Source organism: Carlito syrichta, unplaced genomic scaffold (assembly GCF_000164805.1).
Source record: "Carlito syrichta isolate Samal-C Ts95f unplaced genomic scaffold, Tarsius_syrichta-2.0.1 Scaffold304602, whole genome shotgun sequence".
NCBI lineage: Eukaryota > Metazoa > Chordata > Mammalia > Primates > Tarsiidae > Carlito > Carlito syrichta.
In genome coordinates, this window is record NW_007248698.1 from 524900 (window position 1) to 542697 (window position 17798).

Here is a 17798-nt window from a genome sequence, read left to right on the forward strand (position 1 = left end):
TTATTTTTTTCTTTGTCAATTTATTTGAGTTCCTTATAGATCCTGGGAGTTAGGCCTTTGTCAGATGCATAGCTTGCAAATTTTTTTCCCCATTATGTGGTTTGTCTCCTTACTTGTGTTTTCCTTTTCTGTGCAAAAACTTTTTAGCTTGTTAAGGTCCTGCCTTTCCATTTTAGTTTTTGTTGCATTTGCTTTTGAGGTCTTGGTCATGAATTCATTGCCGAGACTGATGTTCAGGAGGATGTTTCCAGGTTTTCTTCTAAGATCCTTATAGTTTGAGGTTTCACATTTAAGTCCTTGATCCATCTTGAGTTCGTTTTTGTATATGGTGATAGGTAGGGCTCCAATTTCATTCTTCTGTTTGTGGTTAGCCAGTTTTCTCAGCACCATTTGCTAAATATACCTTCCTTTTCCCAGTGCTAGTTTTTGTCAGTGTTTTCAAAGATGAGTTGATCAAAGGTCTGTGGTTTTATTTCTGGGTTCTCTACGCCTTTCCATTGGTCTATGTTTCTATTTTTGTACCAGTCCCATGTTATTTTGGTTACTGTAGCCTTGTAGTAAAGTTTGAAGTCTGGGAGTGTGATGCCACCAGCTTTGTTCTTTTCGCTGAGGATTGCTTTAGCTATTCGGGCTCTTTTTTGCTTCCATATGAATTTAAGTATTCTTTTCTAGGTCTGTAAAAATGTTGCTAGTAGTTTGAGAGGGATTGCATTAAATCTGTTGATTGGGGTAGAATGGACATCTTGATGATATCGATTCTTCCAATCCATGAACATAGGATATTCTTCCATTTGTTTGTGCTGTCTTTGATTTTTTTGAGCAGCATTTTGTAGTTCTCATTGTAAAGATCTTTGACCTCTTTGGTTAGCTGAATACCAAGTTTTTTGTGTATATGTGACTATTGCAAATGGATTGTATTTTTTATTTGGTTCTTAGCCTGCTTGTTGTACATGTATAGAATTGCAGCTGATTTTTGCACATTCATTTTTGTATCGTGAGATTTTACAAAAGTCGTTTATCAGTGCAAGAAGGTTTTTGACAAACTCTCTAGGATTTTCTAGGTATAGAATCATATCATCTGTGATGAAGAAGCTCTTTTCCTATTTGGATGCCTCTAATTTCCTTCACCTGCCTGATTGCTGTGACTGGGACTTCCAGTACTATGTTAAATAGAAATGATAAGTATGACTTGCACTGAACAAAATTTGTGACAGAAGGGAGAAAGCAGGGGCAGGAGGAAGGAGATGAAGAAAGACCCACCCCAGGGTACCAGCTGGGTGCAGCTTCACTTCACAGCACAGCTGGAGAAAAAAGTCCCAAGGAGAGGAGGGAAGAGGGCAAAGCTCTTGGCCCCAGCATCCAGGACCTGGTCAGTGGGCTCCAGGCCTCTCCCCTCTCCCATTAAAGGGCAATATTTGGAATGGGGGTGCAGTCTGCCACGTCCAAGCAAGAGTTTCTCCAGTTCAGCCTGCAGGCTGTGGAGAGGCAGAAATGAAGTTGGCTGGCTGGAGCATGGGACGCCATGCAACTTGGCTTGGGGTGGGCAGCAAACACATGAGATGCCACCAGTATGCAGAGCAAGGCCACACGGGGCGAACATCAGGTGGAGAGTTTTATTGACTTTGCAAAATCCCCTGCGGACTGGGTTGGGCTGTGGGCAGCGGACACAAGTTTGGTCATGATGAAAGGTTGGGAGGGGGAGGAACAGTGAAAGGGCTCAGGAAGCAGGTGGGTGCTGGGTCACTCAGTACGTGACAGATGTCCTCAGACTTGACTCAACCGTCTTCTTCAGGATGGTATGGCAGCTGGAGCTAGAGCCAGAGCCAGACACAGAGCAGGAACCCAGTTCAGGGCCCTTCCCAGATCCCAGGGTGACATTGGAGCCTCCAGTCACGATGCTGGAGCAGCAGGACCCAAAGCCGCCTTTCCGGCCTCTGAGTCCGCAAGTGCCCGCCAAGCCTCCATCAACTCCTCCAGACACGACAGCGCTGCCTCCTACCGTGGCTGCCGAGAAACACACCAGGGTCACAGCAGGGTCCTCGGCATCCCGTGGCGAACCCACTCCCAAAGGGCCCTGGTACTCACAGATAGTGACCTGGCTGGTGCACTCCCCAGACATCCTAGAAGAGAAAGAATAGGAGGAGCGCATGCTAAAGAGGCTGCAAAAAACGCATCCCCATGTGCTTTTCTGCCTGTCAGAGCGGGTCAGGTAAAATCTCAGCAGATAAAATCCACAGTCCCAGCCAGGAGTGGTGGCTCACACCTGCAATCCCAGCACTTAAGGAGGCAGAGGAGAGAGGGTGACCTGAGCTCAGGAGTTCGAGACAAGCCTAAGCAACATGGCGAGACCTTATCTCTACAATAAATCAAAAAAATCACCTGGGTGTGGTGGCACATGCCTGTGGTTCCAGCCACTTGGAAGGCTGAGGCGGAAGGATTGCCTGGGCCCAGCATGTCGAAGCTGTGGTGGCTGTGAGCGTGCCACTGCACTCCAGCCTGAGCAACAGTGAGACTCTGACATTTTTTTAAAATCCACCATTTCCAACTTAAAATCCCTCCCTACAGAGTTGGTTGCCCTTAGTGACTCAGTGTCAGAAGCTCCCTCAGAATCCCCTTCAGCAAGGAGAGTACCGTGTTGGCATCCCATCCCCCTCTCCATCCCAGCTCCATGCTCCCAGTCCCTCCAACCTACTCACCTGCACTCCTCGACCTCCAGCAGCCTGCGGTAGGTGGCGATCTCCACATCCAAGGACAGCTTGGTGCTCATCAGCTCCTGGTACTCACGCAGCTGCCGCGCCATGTCCTGCTTGGCTGCTCTCAGCGCAGCCTCCAGCTCATCCAGCTTGTTCTTGGCATCCTTGAGGGCCAGCCCCCCACGCTGCTCAGCATCTGCAATGGCTGACTGCAGGTTGGCGTTCTGGAAGGGGGTAGAAAGGAGGGAGAAAGTGTCTGTAAGCCCAGCACAGTCTCTCAAAGCACTCACCGTGGCTCTCACTTGAGGGCTGGGGCGGATCATCATCTCATGAGCTCAGAGTTATCCATGGCCACCAGCTTCCCCTCCTCCTACCACACCTCTTATTCATTTTTTAGTATCTTTTATTTTATTTTATTTTTTTGAGTTGGAGTCTTACTCTTGTTGCCCAGGCTGGAGTGCAGTGGCATGCTCACAGCCACTGCAGCCTCGACCTGCTGGGCTCAGGTGATCCTCCTCAGCCTTCCGAGTGGCTGGAACTACAGACACATGCCACCATGCCCGGCTAGCTTTTGTGATTTATTGTAAATACAAGGTCTCACCAAGTTGCCTAGGCTGGTCTCGACCCTGTGGGCTCAGGCAATCCTCTCGCCTCAGCCTCCCAAAGGGCTGGGATTACAGGCTGAGCCACGACGTCCAGTTTTTTTGTTGTTGTTTTGTTTTGTTTTTACGAGTCAGAGTCTCACTCTGTCACCCAGGCTGAAGCAAAGTGGCACAAATCATGGCCCACCACTACCTCGAACTCCTGGGCTCAAGAGATCCTCCCTCATCAGCCTCCCAAGTAGTTAGGACTGCAGGCACGTGGCATCACAGTTTCATTTCTTTTTTTCATAGAAACGGGTCTTGTTTTGTTGCCCAGACGGGTTCCTGCCTCTCGTTCTAAGGGAAGATCTTGCTCCATCGCTTCTTGACCTTCTACGGTGGGTTGCATAGTGTCCCTCATGTCGGTCATGTCCACCCAGAACCTCAGAATGATATTTGGAGTAGGGTCTTTACAGACATAATTAGTTAAAGGTCTCCTGATGATGTCATACTGCAGTTAGGGTGAGCCCTGAACCCAATGACTGTGTCCTTACAAGTAGGAGAGAGGACACAGAGAGACAGAGAGAAGAGGCCATGAGAAGGCAGAGGCAGAGATCACAGTGATGCAACCACAAGGCAAGGAAGGCCAAGGAACTCCTGGGACCACCAGGAGGAGGCAAGGGGGTCTCCCCGCCACCTTCAAACCCAGCAGTGCCCTGCCTACACCTCCATCCCAGACTTCAAGGCTCTAGAACCATGAGAGAGTGCATGTCTGTTGCTTTAAAACACCAAGCGCGGCCGGGCTCGGTGGCTCAGCCTGTAATCCCGCGCCTTTGGGAGGCTGAGGTGAGTGGATTGCCTGAGCCCGCGGGTTCGAGACCCGCCTGGGCAGCGAGACCTCATCTCTACAATAAATCAAAAAATCAGCCGGGCGTGGTCGCGCACGCCTGCAATTCCGGCTACTCGGAAGGCTGAGGCGGAAGGATTGCCGGAGCCCAGCAGGCGAGGCTGCAGTGGTCGGGAGCGGCCACTGCACTCCAGCCTGTGTGACAGAGTGAGACTCCAACACACACACAAAAAAGAATTGTTGATCAAGTGTAAATAAGCTAGCAAATATATTTTCCTGTAATGAATAAAAGAAAACAATGTGAAATGCATGATCTAATATAGGAAAAACAATTTATAGCTGGAGAATTAAAGCTTATATGACAAAACTGACATTATTATTATTCTTGCTTTACCAACCTTGTATATTTGGAAAAAATAACTTAAATATTATATTTAATAAAACAATGTTTATATACTTAATATTATATTTTCACTATCAGTTAATGCATTTTCAAATTGTGTGTGTGTGTGTGTGTGTGTGTGTGTGTGTGTGTGTGTACACACACAATATACACTATGTATCACAAAAGCTTTATAAATCACTTGGAATATTTGGACAGATCTGAGAATGATCAAGAATATAAAGTTAATTATGAAATAGACAAACCAAACTGAAGGACAAGTTTGTGGTTAAGTTTTGCACTTAGTTTTGAATTGTAGGAAGAAGACAGGAAATGGCAGAATTGGAAATAATTACTTCTTATGCCTGTGATTATTATTTCATGACAAAATAAAAATAAATAAGTTATAAATTAGAACAATCTCTATAGCTTATTCTAAATGTAGTTGCCTGCCAAGAGTCACTGTGTTAAATGAAATGCTTCTTGAATTAGGACCTACTGTCATCATACTTATTTGCTACTAATCTTAATTTACAGGCGAATTGGCTTAGTACACATAATATATTTTTATAAACATAATTTGCAATAAAAAATTAGAAAACGTACAAGTCAATATAAAACTGTAACTCATCCAATTGTATGGTAGTGTTTAAAGCAGTCAAAGTGAATGAAAGCTAAATTTGCATCTATTTCCAATAACATAAGCTAATAGTACCACTGACCAGTAAAATTGAATTTTTGTTCCAGCCATAAAAAGATGTATCTTATGTTATCAAATTTTATACCTCCACATCTATCAAGGAATGAGAGAACACATATTTTTGAGTTATACTTACCTTCTATAAACTACACAATTTGCAGTTAAATGGTTGTAAATGTACCAAAATATTTTTCACATGTTTAAAAAGAACCCATAGAACAAAAGGCACAACAAACACAAGAATACAATCACATACACACATACACAACCTAGCCTTAACTTCCTCTAAATTTAGAGAATGATGTATGCTTAAAATTTTACTAAGCATTATAAAAAATAGTGTGAACAAATACTATGGTCTCCTAAAGCCACATTATAGCCACACTTACATCCCTTTGCTTTTTCTACTTCCTTCAACTTCTACTACTCATGGGTATGCATATAGGTTAACAGTTATTGAAGGCTGTGATTTTTCAATACGTAAGACTTCATCTAGCACAAAGCCTGATACATAGAGTTAATCAATAATTATTTACAGAATAAATAACCTAAGATGGACTTGGTAGAAGAATGACTCCACTAATGTTGCCATCTTAAATCATTGAAAACTAATTTCATGACTTGTATCTGATAAATTAATTATGCATATAAAGTGTATGTAACCACTTAATTCTACTTACAAAATTTTAAAATTTAATAGAAAATGTGTCATGAAATAGTTGGAAACAAATAGGCATAACAGAAAAATTAAATAAAATATTACACAAAGTTACATGTTTAGGTACATATGAATTATTTCTCTGAACACCCCAAAAAACCCACAAAAACAAAAAAGAAATCAGATTTCAAGAACAGCCGAACACTAACAAAAACATAATTTAACTGGAATTATGTTTCTTTCTTCATCCGTGGGAGCTAGAAAAAGAAAATTATTTTTAGGAAATTGTATCAAAAGTTCTTTTATCCAATAACCAGCTATCAGCTAACTGCAGTAGAAAAAAGTTCAATATACCACCCATCAAACATGAGTTAGCAAAACCAAATCTTGCCAAACCCAGAAAAGTTCAAAGATATAAAACATATTTGAGGAAATTACTTAAGTAGTAGATAAGTTCTGTTTAAATCATATCAGAACAATATAATAATTATGTAATGAATATTTACCATATATATTTTGCTAGAAATTGTGTTACCTTCAACAAATAATGTGTATTGAATTTCTTACAAAAATTATATGATCAAAATACTATTGTTAGCACTATTTCCCAAATTATAATAAAAAACCTTAAGAAATTAAAATCTTTAGGACATGGGAACATATAGGTTTTATAAGATGCAGTCTAGTTTTTGAACCTTATACTCTTCACAAACAAAGAAGACACAGAAGACAGCAAGCAAGATAGTATATTTGAAACTAATTATATCCATGATTATGTTTAAATGGCTTAAATATTTCAGTAAAAAAATTATTGACAGATTAGAAACAAAGCAAGACAAATATTTGTTGTGTACCTGAGAATCATTTAAAATATAAAGACAAATAAAGATAAAAATAAAAGAATGACAAAAGATATACCTTGTCAACATTAATTTTTAAAAAATTAATGTAGTTATATTAATAGGAAACAAAATAGACATCAGAATAAAAGATATATCACATATAAACAAAAGGTGAAATTAGCAAGAAATCATAGTAACTCTAAATATGAGTTATTAATAATATAGTAAAAACAACAAAATTATACCAGAAAAATCCAAAACTATAGTTGCAGATTTTAATTCTTAATATCATAGAAATTAATAGTAATACCAAGCAGAATTTCAGTAATAGTAATTATTATAACTGAGTAACACTGTGCTTCTGCCATAACTGAATAATCACATGGAAAAAGAAGGAAGCTGAGTTACTACCTCATTCCATATATACCATTAATTTTAACGAGATCAACAGCCTAAGCATAATAATACAACTGCAAAAATTATTTTAAGAAAAGAAGCAAAGGTTCATAAACTTGGATTTGTCAAGTAATTATTCGACAAAATCATGAGCAGCAAAAATAAAAACAAAAAATTGAATTTCACTAAAAAAATTTTTTGCCATTAAAGGACATTATCAATGTAGTGAAAAACCTTCAGAATAGGAGAAAATATTTACAGATCATATTTCTGATCACTCTTTCATATTCAAAATAAAGAACCCCCTACAACTCTACAACAGAAAGACTAACATTTGCCTAAATCAAGACAAAGGACTTGAATAGTCTCCTAAAGAAGACATACAAATGAACAACTAACACTTAAAAAGGTGCTCAATATCATTGGTTATTAGAAAAATGTAAATCAAGACCACAATGAAGTTTTGATTTATACCCACCAGGATAGACATAGTAAAAAATAAGATGGTTTTTATTTACACCCACTAGGATAGACATAGTAAAAATTAAGATGAAAAGGACAAGTTTTGGTGACGATGTGGAGAAATGGAAACCCTCATCCACTGCCAATGACCACTGGAGTGGCCACTGTATAACACAACTTGTGATTCCTCAAAAAGTAAAATGAAGAATAATCATATGATTTCACAAAGAATTGAAACTAGGTAATCATATACTAGTTCACAGTGTTAACATCAGTAAAAGTCATGACAGCTAGAAAGTGAAAAAAAACCCATGAATGAATGGATAGATAAACAGAGAGTAATATTTATATATACATATAAATATTATTCAGATATAATGAATGAAGTACTTGTGCATTATAAAACAGGGAGGAATATTTTTAAATACTTGCTAAGCAGAAGAAGCCTGAAACAAAAGTCAAAAATTGAATGTTTTCTTTTATTTGAAATCAGGCAAATCATAGAGACAGAAAGAAGATTCATGGTTGCCAAAAAGTGCAGGGAAGGAAAAATGGAGATTAACATAGTACTTTTACTTAATTGACATTTTTCTGGGATGATAAACAAAAGAAGTTTGAAACCAGAAAAAATGTGATAATTACACAGTTAAATAAATGTACTTAAAATGTATTGACTTAAAATTAAAATCAGGTCATACCACACATGCTTATGAATTTCAAGATATAGTCTTGCAGTAACCTACAACTGCATTTTGGACTTTAGTTCCTGTTATTCACTTTACTACAACCAAAATGTAGTCAAGTTTGACAACAGAGATTTTTGGTAAAGCAACTGGAAGTGTTATGTCAATAATTTAGACTGTGTGACTTCAATGATGTCAGTTTCATGAACTATAAGGAGCTCAGGTTTTCTGTGTTAAATTTAAGAAACTACTAAACTTCTGAAAAGTCACTGAATTTGCAATTGGGTGTATGATTCTGGAGCTAAATGAAGAGATATTTGGGGTCAAATGTGCATAGATGCAATATACATGAATCCCTTAGAATAGATTTCTAACTGAAACATGTATCCTGTCATTATTTTCTAGGCTACCGTAAGAAAGAAGCACAGATTGAAAAGTTTGAACAAAAGAAATTTATTTCTCACATTTCTAGAGGCTAAAATTTCAACAAGAAGGTGTTAGAAGAGTTGATTTCTCCTGAGGCTTCTTTTCTTGGCTTAAAGATGGCTATCTTTTCTCTATGGTTTTCCATTTGTAAATATCTATGTTCAAATTACCTCTCTTTAGAAGGGCATCAGTAATATTAAAATTTGGTCCACCCTAACCATCTCATTTTAAACTTGGTTACCTCTTTAAATACCCTATGGCATAATATTACTTAAAAATAGACGGTAATTAAATAATACAGCCACATTCTGAAGTATTCGAGATTATGATTTCAGCATGTGAGGTTTGTGGGGGACACAATTCATTCCATAGCATGTGCTCATTATTAATCTATATTTCTTGGAGGAGCCAAAACTAAAGTCTCTTTATTAAGGCAATTAGGAATGCACTGTTAAAAAAAAAAGTATGGCATAATACAGCATCTTTAGGAAGGTATATGCTTGCCTACTGTAATGTCCAATAACACTAAGAGATACTGTATGAAACAGGTATCTCTCATATTGAGAATGATGAGATTCTGAAATGTCAAATGTCAAATGGCAACACATACCTATCAAAGGAAAATGAATATAATTTTCATAATGGTCATCAAGGCAGGAGTGGCATTGGTATGCTTTGTCACAAATGTATTTAATAGAGTCCATGGTACTCTAGAAGGTGAGATGGAAGGAGAGGAGAACTGGTGAACAGAAGACTGATTCAAGTTGCCAGGGTGGTCAACTGTTTCACAAGGTTTTTCAATCAAAGTCATTTTTCAATGATTGAAGAAAGACCAGATCTTCTTGAGGAAAAAACTTTGTCAATGTCACCTTATATACCCTTAATTCTTCTCCAAAAGAGGCTTTTGCCATTTACCAGTACACCTGTGGACTTTGTTGACTATTTTTAGACAAAATGTTTGAGCTGACACTGAAATCCAGTTACATAAAATGCTAAAATGATTATCTTGATTGACTAATATATGAACACCAAATAATAAGTGATTTTAACCTAAGCTGGTCTCTGAAGATACCTAATGTGTCCATGGGCACTCTTATGTTTATTTTCCAGTCCCTGAGTATCTATTTGGAAGAGATATACTTAGCATATGAAGAAATCTTCCATTGGTTCCCATATTGAACATTTGTGCTAAAAAGTCATTAAAAAAATCCCAGCACTACCAATCCTCTGGCAAATATAGGAAATTTAAAGCAAAACTACATTCTAGAAAGATTTATAGTGAAATCACTAACATTCGAAATGCTAAAGATGCAGAGGGCCTTGTCTCTACTGTTGTTCCTTTTAATTTACTATCTGAACCTATAAGGAAAGCAAAAGAATGTCGTATTATTAATCATTTGATAGAACAATGGCTTATTGTGCCGGATGTTATATTTTTCATTGGGGCAGATCGATATAGTTTCTCACATTTCATATGCAACTTTTATTTGGTAAGTATTTTTTTTTGTCTTAATACACCTTAGCTAGGTGGATGGAAAGCATTTTATCTGTACAAGGACAATTCAATCGTGCATCTTCAGTCTTTTGCTACAGGTCTGCATTTACTCTTTTGTTCTTGGACATAATACATTCTGAGGGTCCTTAATCATACCGATATTCTGCAGATCTTCATTCTTGTCCCCTGTGTTGATAACATCTTACTATTTTAGGCTAGATGAGTATGAAGTAGCAGAAACCTTAAATTCTCTAGTAAGCAACATATTTTCCAGAGTGTCAGAATGATCTCTAAGAAGTTCAAGAAGATTGACAATTGGTGAAGTTCTTATGAGTACTGTGATTTGGGAGAGTCTAGGATATTCCTTTTAATGTAAAACTCATCCTACTCCCAAGAAATTGATTTATTGCATTAAGAAGTACTTGCTTTATGCATCTCTTTGATTTTAGAGCTAGTATATACTGTACATGAGGCTATTATCCTATTAAACAAGTGACTAGAAACTGTGCTAATTCAATGTAGCCCAGGACAAGAGAGTTCTCTTCAGTAGGAGCAGGCTGAAGAACAAGCTACTCTGCCATTAGGACTATGGACCCAAAGATCCAAAATGATATCGATGAATGTTGTTGATGTGCAAGATAAAATGGTTTGTATTGCATAGCCTATTAGGAGAGTTACTTCTCAGGCTCCTAGGGTACTACAGCAAGGTCATGCCCTCTATGGCAGAAAATACATGTCCATTTAAAAACAGCTCCTGAGGTGACAGTAGGCCTTGGTAGAGAGTATGTGCTTAATCATAGGACACTTATAACTATGTTTTCCATTTTAGAACTAGGTATTATTGAATCTGCTAATTCATGCACTTTGGCAACTAGTGGAAATTCACTATATCATAGATGTCACATATTTGACACTGGCCTCAAGCAGTTGCAGACAAATGAGAATCACACTTGCACGTCTTTTATTTCTTTTGTACCAAGATCTCTTCCTCAGCTCCTATTTATTGGTTTATGGCATATTTCCTGTGACCTATTAAGGGGTAGAAAAATCTTAGAACTTCTTCACATATAGATCATCAGTTTTGACAGTGCAGTTGTATCACATCTGATTCAGGGTAAACCCTGGAGAACTGTGGTGAAAAAAAAATACCCAGTGGGCAGTACTCTTAAGTGATACATTTTACTGTCTCATTCACACTGGAGGAAGCAGTGGGCTATGCACGGTTTAGCACTGATATCTGGGAAGAGAAAAAAATGATGACTTGATCTGTATGACATGGGACATGTAGAGTAAAGCCCCAGAATATTGGGGGAATAAAAAGTCTTAGGAAGAGATGTAGGTTAAAAAAAAAAAAAATCTTGGATGCTTTGAGTATCACATTAATGTCCACCAGAAAGTATCATCAGGGGATGCTATTAGGTGTATAGTGTGACTTATTGTAATGGTAGCTAGCCTCTCTCTTCTGCATCACAGATGTGTCTTCAATAGGCAAATGAAGATATTGACCATAATGCAATTTTTTGTCTTTATGTGGGCTACTCTTCAGTAACCTTATTCACAGTGCTACTATCAATCCAGTCTATCAGCAATGCTATTCCTGAGCCCTAAGCAAGTCATTGTTTCACAGGGAGCCTTCCCAAGCAACACAATCTAAAAGACTACAGAATGACTTATTCAGACCAAGAAACGCATTTTTACCATATCAGATTAGCAATAGTGAGATTGCAATTGTGTAGTTTATTTATCTTATTGCATACCATAATATCATCTACCACATTACCAGGAAGAAGCACACCTATTAAACTAGCGGCCCATTCGAGAAAAGATGCCTTGAAAGATTCAGATGCTGCCATACAAATTGCAATGAATGTTCTACACTCTCATTCAATACATGATGTTGGGTGCCCAAAGCTGTAATGGGGTCCAGAAATCAAAGTGTTGAGGAAAGTGTTGTTCCTTTCATCATTATACCCTGAGACCTACTTGTGGAATTTTTGCTTTCCATCCTAGCAACCAAAAACTATGGCAGATTATACTTATGAGTCCCTTGAGGAGTGCATGACATTTCTGTCTATAGGCAAAGTTAGGACTTCCCTGAAATGGAAGTGAAGCTATGATATAAAACTGACAAATTGGATTCCTTATGCCAGTGTACATATTAGTGTGCTGGCTAGGAAGATTTACTCTGATTTCCACGAAGAACTAGAAATTCTAGTTTTATTAGAGGTATGGATGAATAAATAATAGACAGGGAAAGACTATATATCAAACTGAAGTGATTCACTGTGGTGCATCTTGGTGCTTTTATGCTATCAGTAGTAAATTATAGCATTTATTGCCTAAGAACACTACAGCTTCAATTTCTCAGTCCCTGCAGGCCAGCAAACAATACCATTTGAAATAATACTTAGACTTAAGAAAACTCTAAATTTATGGTAGAGAGATAATGAATATCAGTTTCAAGTATAGAATCCCCTTCAGAAGCTGATTGTAGCTTGGTTTGCTAATCCAAGTAACTATTCCTAAAATATTGCAATTGACCACATAATTGAAGAATTAGATTTCCATTTATTTTGTCATGGGATATGTGAGTGCATGTTATTCTCACAATATTGCAAAAGAAAACTCACCACATCTCAGGTGAACCATAAGGTACCCAAATGAATGCTCAGAAAGCCTTGTGAACATAATCCAAAAGTATAGTAGTTAGCACATCTTAAGTAAACTTTGATCAGAGAAACACCAGAAAGAAAAAGAAAGATAGTAGCTAGAAAATAAATTTCTCTCTCTTTCTCCCATCCCCTTGCATCAAACTGCTCATAGTCGTGGTGGTTTTATATGGACAGAAACATTAATGAATGCCTAAGACTGACTTTGTTTTATGGAAAGGCTATGGCCAGCATGGTAACACAACACCTTCTACTTACTTTACATTTGTTTTCATTCTTTTTGTGAAGAACTTGTTATATCCAATGAAGTACTAGCCAATAAGCTTTATGTAAGGTCTGTGTTTTTGAATTTTCAAGATAAGTTGGTTTAATTGATTATGAAGTCTCCAGGTTCACAAAATAAATACAAATTATCATTACTAAGATTTACCTGTAGAGTCCTCATCATATGCCACACACTTGTCTATACACTTAATTCTTACAAAAAGTTGAACTTAATTCATTAGAATAACATCAATCCACACAATTAGCGTCGTTTGAGTACAGGAGAGTCTGGGTTTCCCTCATGATTTTGTGTTATTCAATAAATTTTACAATGTGACATGCACTGCTCACTAAAATAAATAGTATTGAAACAAGGAAAATAAATAGATTTGGGGGGAGTTTATTGGGCTGTAGATTTAAAGTAATTTTGAATTTTAGAGGCAACAATATATACCTTTAAATAGTTTATGCATTTTTTGAACTCTACCAAAAAAGCTGCCCTAACCTAATGTTTCCTGAAGTTAGATAAGACTCTTTAATTTTAATTGCCACCAAAATAAGCCTTTCCGTGTGAGTTAGTTCATTCAGACTTCTGTAACAAAGTAGCATACTATCCTCTAAACAACAGAAATTTTTTTTCATATAATTCTGGAGGCTGAGAAGTCCAAGATCAAGACATCAACAGGTTTAGTGTCTGGTGAAGTCTGGCTTCCTAGATCGTAGATGACTGTCTTTCCTCTATGTCTTCACATGATGAAAGGAGCAATGGATATCTCTGGGATTTCATTTAAGTGCATTCATCCCATTATAAAGGTGAGCACAAATGCACATATAATGTTTGATACATATATATATATATAAATGAGTATTCTGAAATATCTGTGGCAGGGTGAAATAATGTTAGGTAATTTTACCTTACCTTGGAAAGAAAATCACAGAGGCAGACTCTTAGTTTTGATGAAACTTTTACTCTATTCATCAAGTACCTACTCTTGAGAAATAATGACTCAGATGGGTCTTAGACCCTGTAATATTAAATGTCTCAATTAGTCAATCATAAAACATTTGTCTTTCACTAAGAACTTGATGTTACTTGATCTACAAAATGGAAAGGCAACAATAATAAGAAGTAGGCCATTATGAGACAGTAGCTTCAAGTAGAAATGTCAATTGTATACACAGAAACGGGGTAACATAAAATAAATTCTGAGGGACTTAATATCTTGTATGAGAAGATATGTCTACCTCCATGTTTCCAAACCTGTTGCACTATTTCCCATCAACCAGACCTAGACCTGCATTGGGCACACATATGACCAATTAAGGTAGAAAAACAATATATTAAGGATAGCAAAAACTGATGGCAAATTGTCTTATATACCCAGATCTAAAATATTAAAACTATCACTAATACTTTAATCTGGACATATATGAATAAGATAGACTTTAATAATGAAGTGTAATTATTCAAGTAAAGCAACATGCTTTAATGTTTAAATATAATTCATGAACTAACAGAACAAAAATAATATTTAAACATTGTATATACATATACGCTATATATAGTTATATTCAATATATGTTTATGTTGCATATTATATATATGAAAAATTTATGCCAAAACTAAGAAAAAATGCAATTACTAATAGAAAAAGGGGAAAAACACTTAAGAGGGAAGTACCCACAAAGAGATTTGAAAATGACCAGTATATGAACAGATTATCATCTTCACTAGTAAAAGGGAAAATGTAAAATTCAAATAAAAAGAGATTTTACTTTATATGCAGTAGTATAAATAAAATTTAAAAACAAAAAGGCCATTTCAAGTGTTGATACTCATCTGTCTAAGACCATCAAGTCAACTTCATCATTGAATAAAATTTGATTTGTTGGCTCATTGTATAAATAATTGATCCATTCACTCATTGGAACATATATCATCATGAATTATAGGACTTCTCAGTAAAACGTGATTTTTCAGGAAAACTCAAGGAAGAGATATTTTGCTCTGAAATTACTACTTCAAGCATTTTGCTCCAGATTGGGCACCTTTAAGTAGTGGAGCTAATTTTTTTTTTTTTTTTTTTGAGTTAGAGTCTCACTCGGTCGCCCTGACTGGAGTGCAGTGGCCGCTTCTGGCCACCGCAGCCTCGACCTGCTGGGCTCCGGCAATCCTTCCGCCTCAGCCTTCCAAGAAACCGGAATTACAGGCATACGCTACCATGCCCAGCTGATTTTTTTGATTTATTGTAGAGATGAGGTCTCACTGCCCAGGCGGGTCTCGAACCCGCGGGCTCAGGCAATCCACTCACCTCAGTCTCCCAAAGGCACGGGATTACAGGCTGAGCCACCGAGCCCAGCTAGTGGAGCTAATTTAACGGTTTAGTTCTTGCATGAATATTATATAAAGAGGCAGAAAAAAAAGAAATGACACTAAACATAAAATTGATAAAGAAACAGCAGTCACCCAGATTAGTTGGGAAGATAGTTGGTTTAAAATAGACGTGGTTTACACAGTAGCCTTGTTTTTTTATTCTGTTGAGATAAAGAGTTACCTTATTTGATCTTGGTGATCTATGAAACCGTTTATGTTTAAAATGTGAACAAACTTGACTCTAAGTGCCAGGCCAACTCTGACCAACGGCAAGTTATCAGCACCTAGCCAGCTCCCAGTTATGTTTTCTTTACAACAATATCTTATAGCAATGGGTTAACTAATGGGACAGTTATTCACTCTCAGCGTGATTCATGCTTGAGTCAGTTGCAAATAGAGGGGCATTGTAAGGCTGTGAAAATTCCTAGACATATATACATACAGGATTTGAATGTTTATAGCCCAGTAAGAATCCACGTTCACACCACCAATTTACTTAGTAGACATTAACTGCCCACATAATCTAGGGAATTCACTTGACTTCTATGAGTAGCGGTTTCTCTCTAAGAAAATTGGAATTCAATATGTAATAAACCCACAGCCTGTTGTGATAAACAAACAAACCCAGATATGTAAAAGAACTTAATTGAGTGACTAGCATACAATAATGTCCCAAAATATTAAATGTTTAGGTCTATGAATTTACTCAAGGTTCAATTGAATTAGGATGGCTAGATTTAGGAAATAATAATACAGAATGCCCAATTAAATTTCAGATGGAATTTTTAGCATCACATGGCATTTGCAATGTTTGGAACATAAACTAAAAAAAGATTAATTGCTTGTCAAAATTCAAACTTAATTCAGTATTCTGTATTTTACTTGTCAATGTGGATATTTTTACATTGTCCTTGGTGTATATTAATTTGTCAGAATGATCTTGGGAGAAAACAATCCTTAGTTAAAACATATTAACATCATGAACACATACCTAATTGAATATTTGGGAAATATATGTATGTTTTATTTGCATATAGATCGTGAAACTCCTCTACTTTTATCACAAAATTTAAATAATAGAGTTCTTAATTTATAATACTTGGCTTAAATCTTCAACGTAATACCTATATAATTGTTATATACTTACTTTGCCTTATTAGGGTGATTAATACAATGGTGATAGTAATGGTCTATCTTTCGCAGCATTGCTAAAGATTACATAAGTAATGGAGGTAAGTTTGTTAGGTTATATATGGCCCTATTTGGGGCCATATATTACCTTTCAATTACTGTTAACTCCCATATTAGAGGTTTTAAAACATTTATAGCTTTCGGTTTTTGGCTCGGTGGAGGCTCAGGTGCAACTTTCTTCGGTGGTCCCGAATCCAGGTTCATCCGACACCAGCTGCCTCCACGATGCCGCCCAAGTTCGACCCCAATGAGATCAAAGTTGTTGCCCCCAAGATCGGCCTGGCCCCCCCAAGATCGGCCTGGCCCCCCCAAGATCGGCCTAGCCCCCCCCAAGATCGGCCCCCTGGGTCTGTCTCCAAAAAAGATTGGTGATGACATCGCCAAAACAACCGGTGACTGGAAAGGTCTTAGGATTACAGTAAAACTGACCATTCAGAACAGACAGGCCCAGATTGAGGTGGTACCTTCTGCCTCTGCCCTGATCATCAAAGCCCTCAAGGAACCACCGAGAGACAGAAAGAAACAGAAGAACATTAAACACAGTGGGAACATCACTTTTGATGAGATTGTCAACATTGCCCGACAAATGTGACACCGGTCTCTAGCTAGAGAACTCTCTGGAACCATTAAAGAGATCCTGGGGACTGCTCAGTCTGTGGGCTGCAATGTTGATGGCCGCCACCCCCATGACATCATAGATGACATCAATAGTGGTGCGGTGGAATGCCCCGCTAGTTAAGAAGCAAAAAGGAAATATATTTCAATAAAAGGCCATTTGACAACTAAAAAAACCGAAACAAAACATTTATAATGTTATTCCGAATCCTAGGCATCTAATTTTCTTTGTTTCTTTCTTTCTTTTTTTTTTGTCTTCACTAATTTCCATTAGTTTATAAAAACTAATTTCAAGTTGTATCTGGAAAACAGGGGTAAGGGTAGGTTTAATCTTGCTGTACAAGTGAAGACACTGTCTTCCAATTCATAACATAGTCTCTTTTATGTGGTTTAACAGTTGCTTCAAAAATTCAGTATATTTAAAGTTAATCTTCTTTACAATCTCTTTCATTCCTTTCTTCCTTCCCAAGGGGATATATAAGTAAAAGGAAAATTAGGTAATACCGTTTGTTTTCTTTGT

At 37.4% G+C, this 17798-nt stretch overlaps 1 protein-coding gene and 1 pseudogene across 3 annotated transcripts in view; one reads left to right on the top strand and one right to left on the bottom strand.

Moving 5' to 3' along the window:
- Positions 1 to 1744: 1744 nt before the first annotated feature.
- KRT78 (keratin 78) overlaps positions 1745 to 17798 on the bottom strand; it is a 74033-nt gene continuing 57979 nt past the window's right edge. For both annotated transcript variants that reach the window (XM_008060391.1, XM_021713550.1), the window contains exons 7-9: positions 2697 to 2917; positions 2086 to 2120; positions 1745 to 2004 (exon numbers count right to left, since the gene is read on the bottom strand). In XM_008060391.1, the coding sequence (XP_008058582.1) occupies positions 1745 to 2004; positions 2086 to 2120; positions 2697 to 2917 (516 nt within the window). The remainder of the gene's footprint in view (positions 2005 to 2085; positions 2121 to 2696; positions 2918 to 17798) is intronic.
- On the top strand, positions 9312 to 17447 carry LOC110595826 (annotated as a pseudogene). The gene is made up of 3 exons (XR_002482094.1): positions 9312 to 9412; positions 16801 to 16945; positions 16977 to 17447. The product of XR_002482094.1 is annotated as a 60S ribosomal protein L12 pseudogene (transcript).